This window comes from Sardina pilchardus, chromosome 7 (assembly GCF_963854185.1).
Source record: "Sardina pilchardus chromosome 7, fSarPil1.1, whole genome shotgun sequence".
Lineage (NCBI taxonomy): Eukaryota > Metazoa > Chordata > Actinopteri > Clupeiformes > Clupeidae > Sardina > Sardina pilchardus.
Window position 1 is genome coordinate 21,986,850 of NC_085000.1, and position 17,500 is coordinate 22,004,349.

The window sequence follows — 17,500 nt, forward strand, 5'->3', positions numbered from 1 at the left end:
TGCATATGTGTGTGTACAGCACTGTGCAAAAGTCTTAGGCACCTTTCATGTTTTGCCTCAATACTAATGCCATAAGGAACATATTGTTTATTTCTCATTCTCACTCTTAATTCAAATATGATTAGAGAACACAGCACAGATGTACACAGTATTTAAATACACATAAAAAATGTTGTTTTTGTTCTGATACCAGTCCAATTTCAGTCTCAAGCTGCCATTTGGATTTGTTGTTTTAGCAGTGGCATAATGACCCAAGGGGAAGCCCTTGGTGGAGCTGTCGGTCCCCATCCAGGCCACTGATAGGCATGCCTGGCCTGCAAGGAGCTGCTGACAGTTTCAGCTTACCCCTTGAGATACTGGTCATTATAACATGGCAAAAACATTTTTTTTGTGATTTTTTAGTATTTATCTGGTTGAATTCTAGTGAAGACGATGGAAAAACACACAAAACAATTCATGACTAAAACAACAAATCTAACAGGTGCCTAAGATTCTTTCTCAGTGCTTTATGTGGATGTAAGTGCGAGTGTTGTGAGATGGCATGCGCATGGTAGATGTGACGACTGATTTGAGGGGTCACACAGAGGGCCTGTCAAAGACTGTGAGTGTCTGCTTATGCATACAAGTGCATATTTGTTCAGCACTTTGTCACAGCTACTTCCCTACACCCTGTCAGGTCTGTTGGTTGTGGGGTTCCTGTTTACCATCTCTCTGTGTATGTGCCGCACCTGTCAACTCTTATGGGTTTTTTCTGGGTTTTTCACATATTGTAACTTTTTTCCCCCCGTCTTCCCGTTTTAATATTTTCCCGTAAAACATCCGGTATTTTAACACTCTCATAACATTAGCTCTACCACAGGACCTGTCAGTCACTGTAGCCTCCTGTTTTCCTGTTGCCTTGCCCCTCCAGCAAATCAGATGCTTTCAAAGCATCCTTTCGCTTGCTTGAAGGCAATCTCAGAGTGCGATTACGATTAGCCTAACGGTGTGGTTGCTGTGAGAGCACGATTTGATGCCAATCTGTAAGTCGCATTAGACCTAGCTTCGTTCCTCGAACAAACTTTTGTGCTCTGAATCCTCCCCATTAGCAGAGGAATAGCAACAGAAAGACGGATGTTGACTTTTTCCCCACATATTTTGGGTGAGAAACTTGAGAAATCCTCCTTATTTTCTTCTGTGAAATAACTCAGTCAGCTATAATTGTGATGGCCTGTACTGTATACTTACTGCTCTATCTATGAAAGGACATCATGAAAATCTAAAAACAATGTGCCCAGTATGTTTACACTGTCTTTGAGAGATGGACAGACCGGTAGATCACCTGGGAGCTAGGACCAGACTCTACCCTCTCACCTACTCTCACCTGTGTCTATGATGGTGGGCCACTCTCACCTGTGTCTATGATGGTGGGCCACTCTCACCTGTGTCTATGATGGTGGGCCCTCTCACCTGTGTCTATGATGGTGGGCCCTCTCACCTGTGTCTATGATGGTGGGCCACTCTCACCTGTGTCTATGATGGTGGGCCACTCTCACCTGTGTCTATGATGGTGGGCCCTCTCACCTGTGTCTATGATGGTGGGCCACTCTCACCTGTGTCTATGATGGTGGGCCCTCTCACCTGTGTCTATGATGGTGGGCCACTCTCACCTGTGTCTATGATGGTGGGCCAGTCTCACCTGTGTCTATGATGGTGGGCCCTCTCACCTGTGTCTATGATGGTGGGCCACTCTCACCTGTGTCTATGATGGTGGGCCACGTCTTGATGTTGACGCTGGCGGCAGCTTCTTTGGACCTGAGGATCTTCATGAGGAGTTGAGTGGTGAGGATACAGGCAGCTTTACTGACCTGCACACAGGAGCACAGAGAGAGGAAACATGCCGTCAAGAACTGCGGAGCTCTGGCAACAGTCAACATCACACACACACACACACACACACAAGCACGCACGCACGCACGCACGCAGGCACGTACCCATGAGCTTTAGAGCACGGTCTCAACTGGTTACTAAAATGTTTGCATTTTGGTGGATACAGTTTTATGCAGTATACATATACCAAGTAAAGTAGGTCATGCTGTGTCGAGAGTAAGTCCAGCTACTGTACATTTTATCCAAGTTAGTGACTAACATATATCAGCTCTTCTGTTACAGTAATTTCCTGTGTATTAGCGGCATTGTGTATAAGCCACAGGACAGTGTTTTATGCGAGTTAAAAGAAACAAAACCATGTTAATAGCATATTAGCTGCCACCGTGTATTAACCTCATAGCTGAAGAAATTGAGTAAAATCAGTGTATATGCCGCGGCTAATAGTAGGGAAATTATGATACACATCCAGATTACGGCTTCAGATTAGTCAGTCAACTGACACCAAACAGAGGAGCTGCAGGTTGATTTCTTCAACCCTACTGGGCGACTACGTCTCTACGTCTGACAGACAACACACTTACGTCGATGATCATGCGCACAGTGGGCAGCGTGGCGGCCAGGTTCTGAGGGTGAGGCGGCCGCACCGTCACCGGGACACAGCCCGCATACAGGCAGCCGTAGAAGGAGGAGATCAGGTCAATACCTGCACACAGGGACAGAGCACATATGAGCACCCATAGGGCAGTCACAAACACAACAAGCACACAAGAATTTGATTTTTGGATTGTTTGATTTTATTCTATTTTATTACTTTATGCTAATTGATTACTTATCCTACTCTTATTTTATCCTACTTCTTTTTATTTGATTTCTTTTACTATTTTAGAAGTAGTTTTATCTCTTTTATCCTACTGTTGTCGTCATTTTGTGGTGTACAGCACTTTGGAAACCTTGTGTTTGTTTAAATTGTACTATATAAATAAAGTGGATTGGATTGGACAAGAAGGTTTTTTGTCCGGTCACAGCACATTCGTAACTGCCTTAATTTTCTTATGTCAAATGTACAAAATGTACAAAACGCGTCAAATGGACAAACCGCTCTTCCCAGTACTACTAATGTGACTTCATTTCTGGGTTTAATAATGAATTGATTATTTTTAGCACTCTAGTTAAGACATGGGTATAGATGTCAATGCTTTTATTGAAGTTACAAAATAGACAAAATAAAGTATCTAGGGGACCTACAATAATGGAAAGGTTCACACACATTAGAGAGGAAGTATCCAGTAGTTTCTTTGTGTACAAGCCGTAGGACAGTGTTTTATTCAAGTTAAACGAAACAAAACCATATTAATACCATATTAACTGCCCCTGTGTATTACCCTGAAGAAATTTGACAAAATCACCATATAAGCCACAGCTAATAGATGGCAAATTACGGTAGTTGTGAATAGAGGTTTCCCATTGGATAAAAGTGTGGGGGGAAGGGTGTGTGTGCATACCAGGAGGATAGAGTAGCACCACGTTGTCTCCTGTATTGATGCCTCCTCGCTCCATCAGTGCTGCGGCCACCTTCTCTGCCCGTTTGTGAAGCTGCAAACATGAGGCCGTGCTTACCGCCACCCCCTGGAGGAGAGGAGGAGTTACTACAGTTAGTACAGAACTTCTGTATTTTGTCCGCTAACCTCTTAAACAGACACAACATTCCAACAGGCCCTAGAAAACAGTCGGGACTGAGATTACAGCAGGCACCTAGGGTGAGAACAACTTGTGTACTTGCGCACCAACAAGGATCTGAAAGCCTGTTTCTGGATTTAATGAGCAAAGCATTTTGCGCTCAAAATAGACTGTAGACTGCGGACTATGTGACAGGCTTTAACCTGTAGGTGTCTCACTGTACCTTGGCATTGAGCAGCACATAAAGGACGTGGTCTGGGTCAGTCTGAGCTCTCCACTGCAAGGCTTCCGACAAGAACTGGTGCTGTAAAAAGTAAAAAAAAATGGTCAGGCTCTCAGTTAGTGTCAATCCATCCATACCATCAACCTAAACCTACCTTCAGACAGTCATGGAAGGACACATAGGATTTGAAAGGACATCCTCCTAGGGCTCTTGCTTGCTGCCTACAGTACAGTAACATGGCCACTGTGAACACTAGCGGGCGGTAGAAGCAGACGCAGTGGCAGCGAGGTCTGGGTCACTAAGCCAGCGCCAAGACTCTAGACTGGCAGGCCACAGACACAAGTGGGGAGAAGAAAGGCTGGGGCACAGTGGGGGGGGGGGGAGTCCACACAGAGACGGGAGAGCTGGCGTGGGAGACAGGCCTGTGCTGTCCGCTCCAACTAACAAAGACACACACACACACACAGCAACAGCCGGGTGTGCTCCACCACAAAGGCTCTGAAGCGAAGCAAAGGGTGCATGCAGAGGGTTGGCATTGCTCACCAAACCATGCAGAGTCTAATGGTGTGTGTGTGTGTGTGTGTGTGTGTGCGTGCTTACTAGCACGCATGTGTGTGTGCGCGACTGTATGCTGGTGACGCGTGCCCTAACAATCTTTATCAAACTGAATTTTATACAAGGGTAAGCACCCAGCCCTTCAGCCTCTGGAATACACAGACATACACACTCGCGCTCTCTCTCTCTCTCTCTCTCTCTCTCTCTCTCTCTCTCTCTCTCTCTCTCTCTCTCTCTCTCTCTCTCTCTCTCTCTCTCTCTCTCTCTCTCTCTCTCTCTCTCTCTCTCTCTCTCTCTCTCTCTCTCTCTCACACACACACACACACACACACACACACACACAGCCTAGAGTGGCAAATGTAGTTCATGCTTCATTTAAGATCCAAACTACTGCCGTCAAAGGTATTACAGTCAAGTTCATTTTTAACTGTAAGGACAACTGCTCGTACATCTTATAGTGAGAGAGCTAAAAATAACTGCAGGCGATTTATTTTTCTTCCCATAAATATTTCAAATCGAATTACCACTGAAAATTCTTCCTAAATATACTGCAATTACATAAATTAATGGGCACACCCTCAGTACCAACCCAACTATGACATTCATTAAAATCTTTTGAAGTATTCTTGATCCTTTTTGTGCGTGATTTATTTTGACTGGTTTCCTTGAGCAATACTTCAATGGGCAGATATGTGGTTCAACAGAAAATCATATGAGAGTCTATTTTAAGAGTTGATCTTGACAGCTTACTTCTTGAGTGATGAGCACCTTCAAAACCAGTTTGATAACTTGTCTAAAACACTAAGGGCTAGGACCTTTGCAACTTGGGTGAATAACACAACGCCGACTGAACTGTTCCAGAACATTCTCTCTCCCTATAGCACACATGGGTCACTCTGTTTGCCGCTGTGGCCGCTGAGGACAAGCGTGGCTGGTGGGAGTGAGAGCGTGCGGCTGCGCAGTCCTGCACACACATCTGACACGACACCGGCACAGCAAACAGACACAGATCAACCACCACTCAAAACAGGGAGAGGGAGGAGAAGGACTCAGTCCTCAGACCAGCAAGTCAGTCAGCCAGACATCCGCCTTACCATCATGGTGGGCCACATACTGAGCTACATCCCCCATGTGGACCAGGGAGTAGGGACAGAACAGAAACAAACACTTAGAGGAGAGAGAGAGAGAGAGAGACAGAGAACAGCCCACCACCCACCCTTGACTCTTCACTCACCCTCCCCGTCCTTTTCAACACATGTTATTAGCAGATAGCACATAGCAGATAGAGAGAGCAGATGTTAGCTAACTCAGCTAGCTCATTCACTCCTAGCATTCATAATCATGGAGCCTCAATTGAGTTACACCCAAGTGCCTGTGCTCTTGCATCAATATGGGGGGTTGAAGGGACATGAAGCTTCAAGTCAGTTCTTTAATAACGCAGATGGATAAAGATAGCATGTAGCTAACCAGATAGCATGCTAGTTCATTCACTCCTCTCATTCATATTCACAGTGACCTCCTTGAGTTGCATCAAGCTGGCTGCACCCCCTCCTGCATCAGCTCGTGAGACTGAGGGGGGAGGACACTCTCTGGCGTGGACCTCCTGCTGCTGGAGCTGTGGGCATTTGCTGCCAGACGGGAGCTGAGGCTTACCTTCCTCACCAGGTCCTGGTCCTCGATCAGCCCCAGCTCACGGCCTGCCGCTTGGGCGATTCTCTTCCCTGCCACTAGGTTCCCCACCATGATGGAGGCAGGACCAACACCAACTGCAAAACACAGCAAAGCCACACAGTGAGGAAGAGTAAATATAACATTAGTTACTAGTTAGTTACTATTAGTTACTGGTTATTAAGGCGGGAGGGAGTGCTTTGGGTGTATGTGTGAGCTTGCAAAAGTGCTGTTTATTGTTACATTTACTGTAGGCCTCTTTTGCTAAGGGACCTAAATTATGGGCTATGAAAACCTAGTTCTCAGACAAATGTTCTATTTTGTAAGTTGCCGTGGATGTTTACCTGGCTGTTTCTGTCGTGGTTTGGGCATGTTGGTCACACAGGTGTGGGGGCACATGAGGATGTTGCAGGGGTGGAGGGAGCCCTCCAGGAAGTGCTGCTTGGTCTCCGACACATGGATGCCACCCAGCGGTGTCTTGGGTAACGTGTTGGCGGGCACCAGTGCCAGGCAGAACAGGCCCACCTGGTGGATGCTGTCTATGGCCTACAGAGAGGACAGAGGAGAAACCAGAACATTTCAGTGACGTCAGAGAGAGAGGGGGGAATTTCTCAGTTCCGCAAACAACTAATTTTTCAGTTTCTAACTGACTCATTACTGTCAAATTATTCTCCAGGGAAAGTTAGTTGAAGTTAGTTCAGAAGTCAGTTCAGAAGTCAGTTAGTTTATGTGTAAACACTACACCTCTCACAAAAAGTCACGGATATTCAGCTTTCGACTGAAATGTGTTGCCCTTTGTTTCAACAAGTTGTTTGAGATGAGGAAATCACCATTGCATGCTTCTACTTAAATGCCCTACTTTCATGATATAATACCACTCGTAGCTTGAACTTTTTACATTTTCCATACATTTAACCCAAAAGCCAGATATCCCTAACTTTTGCAGTGTACAGTATGCTTGGAGAGGGGAAGGTTCTAGAATGGGTGTGATAGTCTGCGGAGATGGCGTGGGCCTGACCTGCAGCACTCGGCTCATCCACTGGAAGCTGTCCTCCTCACTGGCGTCAGGACGCTGCTCAGCCACGATGACGATCCTCTCGTCGTAGAACACAGTGACCGAGAACACAGCAATCCTGTCCACAAATACACACATCACACATCACACCGCACACTTATCACACATTCAGTTCTATTACATTCAGTTTCATATAGCGCTACGACACACAAATACTGCATGTTTACTCTCAACATTTTACATTTTACAACGACTAGCTTGAAACCCCATACATGAACACAATGTCACATTGTGTAGACTTGATGAAGAGGCCTGATGAAGATCTGTAGATCGAAACGTTGCCTCTTTAGTAAATAAATGAAGTATTTTTGGAGCCCTCATACAGTGTGCAGACCATCCCCTTCCCTCTTTGACACGTTTTTGTCTGGCACCTGTTAAAAAAAACCTTTGGATGTGTGCACCTGTCTCTTCAAACATTGTGTAGACTTCTCCGAAGTGACCTTTGCTATGTCCAGCTGAACTTATTTAAATGTTCTATCATCTTAACATCCTTAAAGCCTCACAAAACTGCCGTGAGATCTGATCTCTCTACTCATGAGGGCCGTTCAGCAGGGGGTGTCAGCTGGACTCACCTCCCGCGGTAAACAGTCTTGACTGGCTCCACGGCCAGCGCCGTGGCCACGAGATCGTCTGCATTGTGCCGCCGGCTGCTGACCATCAGCAGCCCCTCGATCTTCCCCACCACGAACACCAGGCTGCCCTGAACACAGACAACACGTACGCTTATAAAGCGGACGCACGACAGCACCACGCAATATGCATCTGCTCTATTTAAACGGACACAAACGACCACCGTGCATTACAGTGAGAGAGGACGGAGGCGTTCAGCTGTTATGTATGCGTAAGTACAAAAATCCGTTCCACGGGTGCTGATAAAATATGCCCACACAGAAACACCAGTATTCACTCACTGCCAGCACCATTGCACAAACATAACACGCACAACGCACACAACTGCCAACAGTCTTACCGGCCCTACGAAGCCGAGCAGGCCAGTACGGGTGAAGGGGATCTCCCCGATGGGAGCACCACTGGAGTTCACTGGGATCACCTGTAGAAGGGAACACCATCAGACAGAACACAACTGCAGTGCATACAACAACACAGCCCGAGATCGCACTCTCTGAAACACACACAGCAATATGCCGTGTATAAGTCGAAGGACAGTGCTTTATGCAAGTTGAAAGAAACAAAACCATATTAATTGACCCTGTATATTAATCTCATAGCTGGTGAAATTTTGCTAAATCAATGTATAGTTGGGAAATTACGGTACTCACAAGCCTATTTAGTTAATCAAATAAGCTGTCTAACTATATACTGTACATTTAAATGCATATTAACTACAGTATAACACTGAAACAGCTGAACTGATATGAGTATGAAGTATGCATTTCCAGAGAGGGGTGAGCAGGGGTGTTATTCTTGTTGACATGTGACAGATGAGTGAGTGCTGACCTCAAACGTGTTCTTGGTGACTCCAGGCAGGCCGTAGTACATAGTGCCTCCTGCCCGGGAGTTCAGCACAATCTCACCGATCTCATCCGTCTTGCACAGCATGGGCGGCCCGTCTGGCTTCACAATACACATCAGTGCTGTGAACACACACATACACACACACACACACGCACGCACACACACAGACACAGACACAGACACACACACACACAAGTGCACACACACACACACACACACACACACACACACACTGAAATCAGAGGTACAGGACACACATAATAGCACATCTAAATTCACACATACTGTACTCATCCATTTATAAATGACATCGAAGGCACAGACACGTGCTTTCTCTCTCCCTTTCCTTCCTCCCTCCCTCACAAACAGACAGACAGACAGACAGACAGACAGACAGACAGACAGACAGACAGACAGACAGACAGACAGACAGACAGACAGACAGACAGACAGACAGACAGACAGACAGACAGACAGACAGACAGACAGACAGACAGACAGACAGACAGACAGACAGACAGACAGACAGACAGACAGACAGACAGACAGACAGACAGACACACACACACACACACACACACACACACACACACACACACACACACACACACACACACACACACACACACACACACACACACACACACACACACACACACACACACACACACACACTCTAATTAATTCAAGAGGTTTCTAAAAGGTTCTTGATCCGTCTCTCACCTCCTGGCATGACATGACCCACGTCCTGCACGGTGAGGGCCGAGTTCTTGTCCTCGGTGTTGACCCGGATCACCCCGTGACTCAGGCCGGTCATCGACAAGATCGCCCTCGCCGGGAGAGGAGCCCCACGCACACCAGGCCTACGCAAGACAGAGAAGAGAGACAGACGGAGAGGGAGAGAGGGAGAGAGAGAGAGAGAGAGAGAGAGAGAGACAGACAGAGAGGGAGAGGGAGAGGGAGAGGGAGAGGGAGAGGGAGAGGGAGAGAGAGAGAGAGAGAGAGAGAGAGAGAGAGAGAGAGAGAGGAAGGAAGGAAGATAAGAATGCGGAGGAAGCAGTGGAGAGATAATGCCGTGTTGAAATGTGATGGTAGAGATGCTGCGACATGGCGGCGAGCCTCTGGATGCTTGCTGCAAGTGAGGAAGTACATAATCTGATCGAGTTGAACACAAGCTGCTGTCGTTTTTGGCGCATCTCTATCATCGCTACTGGACCTCTCTAGTGCAGGTGTCGTGGCAGCTATAGTGCTCCATTAGAGCCACAAACACACTCCTTCAAGCGGATGGTGTTAGTGATAGCGGAGTTTTCTCTCTAGTTAAGGTGTGGTGGCAGCTTAATTTCTGCTTTATTCTGTAATTTCCCCTTGGGGATGAATAAAGTATATCTATCTATCTATCTATCTATCTATTTATCATATTTGTGCCAGAAACACAATCTCAATCTGATGGTTTAAGTGATAGGATATTGCTCTCTAGTAAAGGTGTGGTGGCAGCTTAAGTGCTATATTTGTGCCACAAACACACTCTTTCTAGCTGATGGTGTTCGTGATAGTTGAGTTTGTGGTGTTGTCTATGAGTGGCAGTGAGGGTGCTGCTGTGTGGCGTATGCTGGCTCACCGGCGGATGGCCACGGTCAGGGCCTCTGGGGACGAGGCACAGGGACAGATGACCTCTGGCTTCAGCCCGTGGGACTGGAACACGTTCAGGAAGGCGTCGCACGAAGACACTGACCCTAGAACACACACAGGAGAACATCAGAGAAACGCCAACCTGACCAGCCTCACTAGTGGAAACCACCATGAATCCAGCATATCAAACACAGAACCCATAACCCCTGTGTTTTGTTCACATTCACATTGATTTACAGTGTGCCAGAGGGAGAGAACAGACACAGAGAGGTGACAGGAAGATAGATGGACACAGAGAGAGAGAGAGAGGGAGAGATGGACAGAGAAAGAGAGAGAGATGGAGAGAGAGAGAGAGAGAGTGTGTATGAGAGAGAGATGCGCTGACTCATGGTGACGCATGTTCCTGCAGGTGACGTGTGCGACTGCACTCACATGGGTTGGCTCCGTCCGCCACGATCAGCATGCGCAGTGACGCCAGGTTGGTGTCTCTCTGTTCCCGGTGGGCCATCATAGCCCAGTGAAGGTCTCGACATTTAACCAGGGCCACACGAGCTGTACACACACACACACACACACAGATTTAACCATGTAATAAATTCAATTCGATAGGAGAATCGATAATGACCAACCTCTAAAATGTTTTGCCATTCTGGACGTAAATGTCTTCATCATGAGTGAGTGTGATGGTGTATTGTGTGTGTGTGTGTGTGTGTGTGTGTGTGTGTATTATATGTGTGTGTGAGTGTGTGTGTGTGGATCCCTGTACCTTTGTGGATATGAACTCTCTGGACCCAGGACAGGGGACAGGCCTTCATGACGGCATAGGGGACACTGATGGTGTGAATGCGGTTCATGACACTCTGCAGAAACAGACACACAGAAATTCACTACGGGCTCGCAGGCTACTGATCCTGAATCAGCTGTGCCTCTCATGACTATACTGCATCTCTTTAGCAGGCCTCTTGACCCGTATGAACGGGACTTTCTAAAACGGATAGTTCCGGTCCTTGATTATGATTGGCTGAATTGCGTTCGATGCCGATGTAAATTTCACAATAAACACACACCTTGACCGCATTTCGTTCTATAGTAATGTGCTACCACAACTAGCACAAAAGTTATAGTGGCTGCGTCTCGTTGTTGCATGGCAACCATTCATATGGAGGGAATATATTTCTTGGCGGAAGAATGAGTATCTATGAATACATCGTTGCATTTTTCGTTGCTTCGAGGCCGTGGTTTATACTGAATTTAGAACAGCTGAGGGGGTTTTAAGGCACTCCGCTTCGCGTCATGCCTAACAACGTCCCTTAGCTGTTCTAAATAACAGCATAAAACCACGGCCTCTCGGGGCTTATTGCTTAATTATGCTTTGTAACCTCTGACTGATCTGAGACCAGCCCACTGTGATGTTCCCGGCTGTAGAGACGCACCGTTAAGACGCCGTGCCACAGACCCATGTCCTTCTTGAAGTCCAGCACGTTCACCAGCGTCTCCCCTGAAAAAAAACAAACGAACACACAAAATGTAAAGAACGCACAACGAACACCGATCTCCTGTGACCACAACGCTTCCTGTTTGCGTTGGCGTTCCGGTGCCGGTCCGTGACGGCGGCGGCACGAGACCCGCGTTGACGCTCACGGGCCGCGCTTTCTCTCTCTCTCTCTCTCCCAGATGGCCGAGGCAGCGGGCTTTTGTTCGGAGCGGCGCTCGGAGAGCGGGATGAGCGGATGGCCATGAAAGATTCATGGCAGCAGAAACACGAGGCCCCTCCGTATGGGGCGCACGGGACGCGAGCCGCTAAAGTGCTCTGAATTATTCAGCCTTTCCTGGGTCGCTGTGCCATTGTGCCACGTGCCAGTGTGTGAGGTATATGTTGCCTCTGACTCCAAAGTTCACACACACACACACACACACACACACACACAAAACACACACACACTCTTAAATACATATAAGGCAACTCTTCTTGTCAGTGAACAGTGTTTGCATGCAGCGCTGCAGTGCACATGGGCCTGTGCACTGTGCTTGTCCCATCTGCCTCTTTGGCATTAATTAATAAACGTGGCTCAAATTCATCAGAGCGGATCGCTAGGCATCCGGCTGTTGTCCGCCTGGGCAAGACTCTTCCTGGCCTCGGCGTGTCTAAAAAAGGGGCACGAGCGACACCACCCACCCACACCCGCCCACCCACGCAAGGCCCCATGGGCTTGACCACACCCAACAGCACAGGGGCTGATGCCAACCGGCTCCACCTATGTGTCCACGCCCGTCAAGACGCCGGTTATCAAGTGAATAGAATAAAAAAGTCCACAACACCATGAGCTCCTGATAGATCATTTTATATTGTGACATTTCGGGCGTTGGGAAGACATATCTGCCCTTGCTAAGAGATGCGTCTACATTGAGAGTGAGGGGATGAGCACTCACCTTCACAGTAGTTGCAGGCCTGTGTGAGAGCCTGGCAGTGTGTCAACATTGAAATCTTCGAAACAGCCACGCCCATAACTGTGCCCTCCTTACTGGCCTTGTACTGGAGGGGAAAGAGAACACACACACACACAACATATCATAATCACCATTTAATAACATAATAACAACTTAATATCACATAATAACAATTTAATATAACATAATAACTTTGCAGTACAGCAATTTCCTGTGTTTTAGCCACACTGTCTATAAGCTGCAGGACGTTGTTTTTTACCAGTTAAAAGAAACCAAACCATATCAATACCATATTAACTGCTGAAGAATTATTGCTAAATGAATGTATAAGCTGGGGCTAATAGTTGGGAAACTACGATAGTCAAGCAACACAGACATAAATAAAAGACCTGCACGAGTCCACACACTGTTGCACATTGCTCACCTCTATGTATGCGGTATCAGTGTTGGCTGTGGGGATGTGGGGCTGCCAGTCTTTGGAGGGTTTGGTCAGGTACTTTGTGTCCGTGACAACCCACTTGAGCCTTGGCCATCCTGTGAAAACACACCACCAAACATCAATAAACACACCAGACATACAGACAGCCTCACCATGTTTCCTCCACCTCATCACCTGATCATGAAGAGCATATAAATACAAATCTGCAGGTGACCAGGATTTATTTCAACAGGTGACCAATAAGAACAAGAGCAGGGCTTTCACACAGGTTCCAGGAGAGGAGCTGACCTTTGAACTGCAGGATCTCTCCATTGGGGGTCTTGGGAAGGCCTTTGAGGCACACCTCACTGGTCAGAGCCAATCCCACGCCACAGCTGCCCAACAGGAAGCCAATCTGCTGACTTCCTGCGTCCTGCAGGGGATTAATGGGCAAACATTAAATAAGTGTACTGGACATCATCTTACTACATGTACTCCTGTTATGAAGTATCAGCTACAAAAATGTCTCATGTTGCATGTTTAAAGCCTTCCTATCCTCCAAACACTGCCACATACCTTGCGAGTGAGTGGCACCTCGATTGGCACAGGAATGACCTCTGCCAGCAGACAGCCATAGAACGCCACCCAGAACATGCCCGGGTCATTGTTGGGATAGACCAGCGCCACCTGCACACCACACACACACAGAGAATGAAGTTAGCATGGCAATGATCAGCCTTAACTCATCATGGTTACCGTGGGTTGCATCACCCAGAGGCTGCGTAGCGTAGCGTCTCACCCGATCGCCAGGCTTGAGGACGGGGTCGTTCTTGGTGCCCAGCTTGTTGAGGAGCGTGTAGGCCAGCTTCAGACTGCGACTCCACAGCTTGCCTGCACAGGGTGGACACCAACCAACAGTAAGAAGACAATAAGTATGTTACCACCGTCTAGTCCTCTCAACTCATCTACCCAATTCTAACCTACTAGCACATTCAGCAGTTCAGATATGCTTTTGTGGTTATGTAACATACCGTTATTTCCCAACTATTAGCCGCGGCTTATACACTGATTTTGCTACATTTCTTCAGCTATGAGGTTAAAGAGACCCTATGCAACTTTTTCATAGTCATAAAATCGCTCGTTGTTCGTTGTTTTGCTTGACTGACCAGTTTCATCGAAAATAGTAATATTTCCTCCCGCCCCCAGTGTCCCTATCCGCTATTGCAACCTTGCAGTTTCTGCAGGAGACAATCCTCTCCCGTTTGCATGTGGAAGTCTGAGACGCGTAAGGAACAAGAAGAACCACGCTTGCAATTTATATATTTATATATAGCCTATATATGTATAAATATACACGCTAAAGCTGTCGGGGAAACCGAAACCAGAGATGAAATCGCCAATCCTGCATAATTCCTTTTTAATACACGGAAGCAACTACTATGGGATTAATATGGTTTTGTTTCTTTGACCTTGCATAAAACACTGTCCTGCGGCTTATACACAATGCGGGAAACACACGGGGAACTACTGTACCCAATTATAATCTACTAACACATTATGTCAAGTTCAGATATGCTTTTACATAATAAATAATATAACAGTATTGCATCTGAAGCTGCAGCACAGAGGCCTTCATGAGTTTTTGTCCTCTCTGGCTCACCGTAGGTGAGGGTGTAGATGGGCTTGCCGGTGTTGTCCAGCGTGGTGAGGGCGGGGCTCTTGGCCTGGGTGGCCCCCCAGCGGGCCAGCGCTGCCTGCAGGGCCGGGGGCCAGTTGCTGACCACGCCCAGGGGCTCACCCTTCACTGGGATGATCTGGCGCCCCTCGGGCCTGGGCGTGCTGGGGTCTGGCCGGGGCACTGCGGAGCAGAGCAGGGCAACAGAGGACGAGTCAGTGCAGGACAACGTGTACATCCTGTCAGTCACTGCTGTCATAAACACCCCACCCCCATCACCCCCATCACCCAACCCTGAGCAGACATATGCAGCACCACCCACCCACCCACCCATTCCAGTCCATTGAGAGCGGCCTGCTGTCCACGTTCACATGGCGAGGGCTCGTCCCTGACTAATTCGGGGAATGTGCCGTCATAAAGAATACTGTTTTATTGTGTTACCGCAATTTCCCAACTATTAGCCACGGGCTTACACATTGATTTTTGCAAAATATCTTCAGCTATGAGGTTAATACACAGGGGCAGTTAATATGACATTAATATTAGTTTTGTTTCTTTTAACTTGCATAAAACACTGTTCTGCGGCTTATACACAATGCCGCTAATACACAGGAAATGATGTACAGTCTGACCATAACTATTATAGACACGGAGCAATGTTGTATCTTGACGGTCACTTTCTTACCTTCCACGATCTCCTCCGCGTCGTCCAGGAAGAACTCGCTGAGTGGCGGCCGCTTGGGCCTCTTGAGCGTGTTGAGCAGCTGCTGGATCTTAGTGGACACTCTACTGTTCACCGGGACTCCTGCACGCACAGACAAGGCATCAGTGTCTTCAACACAAACACACATATACACACACACACACACACACACACACACAAATAAACAAACAAACACACAAACAAAAACACACACACACACACTCACTCACACACACATACAGTTATCTGCCAAGCTACTCCTCAGGGATGCCCACTTTCAGTTCTTGAAGAGCTCTTCCTCACTCAGTTCTACTTGGAAATGTGACTTTTGAGAGTATTTCAACTCAACCCAAATTCAAGCGCAGTGTACCTCTCTCTGATGTTTAAATCATTCATGGGGGTACAACCGAGGCAGCTCTCTGGTACGGCGAGTAGGCAGCCCTGGTCTACAACACATACACGGCTCCGTCTACGGCTGCGCTCCAAATAACACTCTACTCACCCATCCGTCTCACATTCTGCAGGGACAAATCACCTATTTAGCAAGCGCAGCACTACTTGCTGAAGTTTGCGCACTACATAGGGTGTGAGGTGTGATTTGGAGTGCACCCACAGGCTACTGTCCACAGGCTACACATAATATTACTTCACTGGGGGGGGGGGGTCAACTCTATTTTAGGCTCGTGTGTGCAAAATTAAGACGATACACGGGACACAGAACTAGAGGGACACACCGACTGAGGATCAAGAGACAGACAGGACAGAGCTCGGTGGTGACCCCTCCGGGGTGGGGTGACGTGTGACGTGTGACGTGTGTGTGTGTGTGTGTGTGTGTGTGTGTGTGTGTGTCATATTACCTTTACCTCTTCCTACAGCCAGTCAAAATGAAAGCCCCAAAAAAACACATGACCCACAAAAGTGGGATGGATAGGAAACGAGAGGACAGACAAAAAGGTCACAGAGAAAAGGAGAACAAAAGAAGAGCACATGAGTTTGTTAGCAGCATTCTCAAGCACAGCAGAGCAATGCAATGCAATGCCATGCCAGCAGCCAGCAAAAGCAAAAGATTAAGCATGAATCACATCAGCCTGGTAAGAATGGCACAACACAATCCAAAACGACAATAGTCTGACAAGTAGCTTTATATAGTGCTGTTTTTAGTAGATTAGAGTGTGCATCTGTGTGTGAGTGTGTCGGTGTGTGTGTGTGTGGGAGGGCGAGTGGGCTTGGAGAGGAATAGATCCAATCCCATTAGTAAAGCTGGGCAAATCAGACAAGTGCATACTTGAGCTTAATTAGTACGCTTCAGAGGTGGGACTGCAAACCTCCGCACTCTTGAGCAGCTGCGCTGCCCCACCACCCAACCTCACCCCACCCCCATCACCCACATCACCCAACCCTGAGCAGACATATGCAGCACCACCCACCCACCCACCCATTCCAGTCCAGTCCATTGAGAGCAGCCTCCTGTCCACGTTCAAATGGCGAGGGCTCGTCCCTGACTAATTCGGGGAATGTGTTAAATGGTCATTAGCATGGCTCTTTAGCCAGCATCATGGGGTATTGATTCAGATCAGCTGGGTCAGCAGCTAGCGCCAGAGAAAAGGCACACACACACACACACACACACACACACACACACACACACACACACACACACACACACTTTTGAACCCTCATCATCCCGGAGTGTCAATATGGGGGCTCGAGTTCTGAGAAATTGCGACTAAAAAGTAAACTGAGGTAACACAACAAACGCATACACTCAAAATCAGCATGAGCCTTTGGCAAAGTGTATACTGTACGTAAAAGAGTCCTCGTGTGTAATGTTTTCTTTTTTGTTTTGTTTTGTTTGTTTTTGTGTCTTTTGAGTTTAGGTTTTTGAATGTATTGGAAATATAAAAAAAAATAAAGTATTAAAAAAAAAAAGAGTCCTCGTGGGGATGATAGCGGAGTGGACGTAGGAGTTTAGGGTTGTGGTGGGGGGGCACGGTGTATACTGTACGTAAAAGAGTCCTCGTGGGGATGATAGCGGAGTGGGCGTAGGAGTTTAGGGGTTGTGGTGGGGGGGCCACGGCGCATGG

General features: G+C 47.5%; 1 protein-coding gene across 1 annotated transcript in view; it reads right to left on the reverse strand.

Annotated features, from left to right (window-relative positions):
- Positions 1-17,500, reverse strand: part of dip2ba (disco-interacting protein 2 homolog Ba) — a 54,805-nt gene that overhangs the window by 7,670 nt on the left and 29,635 nt on the right. Inside the window, exons 7-28 of the mRNA XM_062541282.1 lie at positions 15,399-15,518; positions 14,699-14,896; positions 13,838-13,929; positions 13,615-13,725; positions 13,348-13,471; positions 13,045-13,154; positions 12,603-12,705; positions 11,606-11,670; positions 10,939-11,032; positions 10,605-10,724; positions 10,162-10,276; positions 9,267-9,406; positions 8,526-8,662; positions 8,038-8,118; positions 7,640-7,767; positions 7,011-7,125; positions 6,337-6,538; positions 5,978-6,090; positions 3,770-3,850; positions 3,372-3,495; positions 2,451-2,572; positions 1,736-1,847 (exon numbers count right to left, since the gene is read on the reverse strand). Of these exons, the coding sequence (XP_062397266.1) occupies positions 1,736-1,847; positions 2,451-2,572; positions 3,372-3,495; positions 3,770-3,850; positions 5,978-6,090; positions 6,337-6,538; positions 7,011-7,125; positions 7,640-7,767; positions 8,038-8,118; positions 8,526-8,662; positions 9,267-9,406; positions 10,162-10,276; positions 10,605-10,724; positions 10,939-11,032; positions 11,606-11,670; positions 12,603-12,705; positions 13,045-13,154; positions 13,348-13,471; positions 13,615-13,725; positions 13,838-13,929; positions 14,699-14,896; positions 15,399-15,518 (2,607 nt within the window). The remainder of the gene's footprint in view (positions 1-1,735; positions 1,848-2,450; positions 2,573-3,371; positions 3,496-3,769; positions 3,851-5,977; positions 6,091-6,336; positions 6,539-7,010; positions 7,126-7,639; positions 7,768-8,037; positions 8,119-8,525; positions 8,663-9,266; positions 9,407-10,161; positions 10,277-10,604; positions 10,725-10,938; positions 11,033-11,605; positions 11,671-12,602; positions 12,706-13,044; positions 13,155-13,347; positions 13,472-13,614; positions 13,726-13,837; positions 13,930-14,698; positions 14,897-15,398; positions 15,519-17,500) is intronic.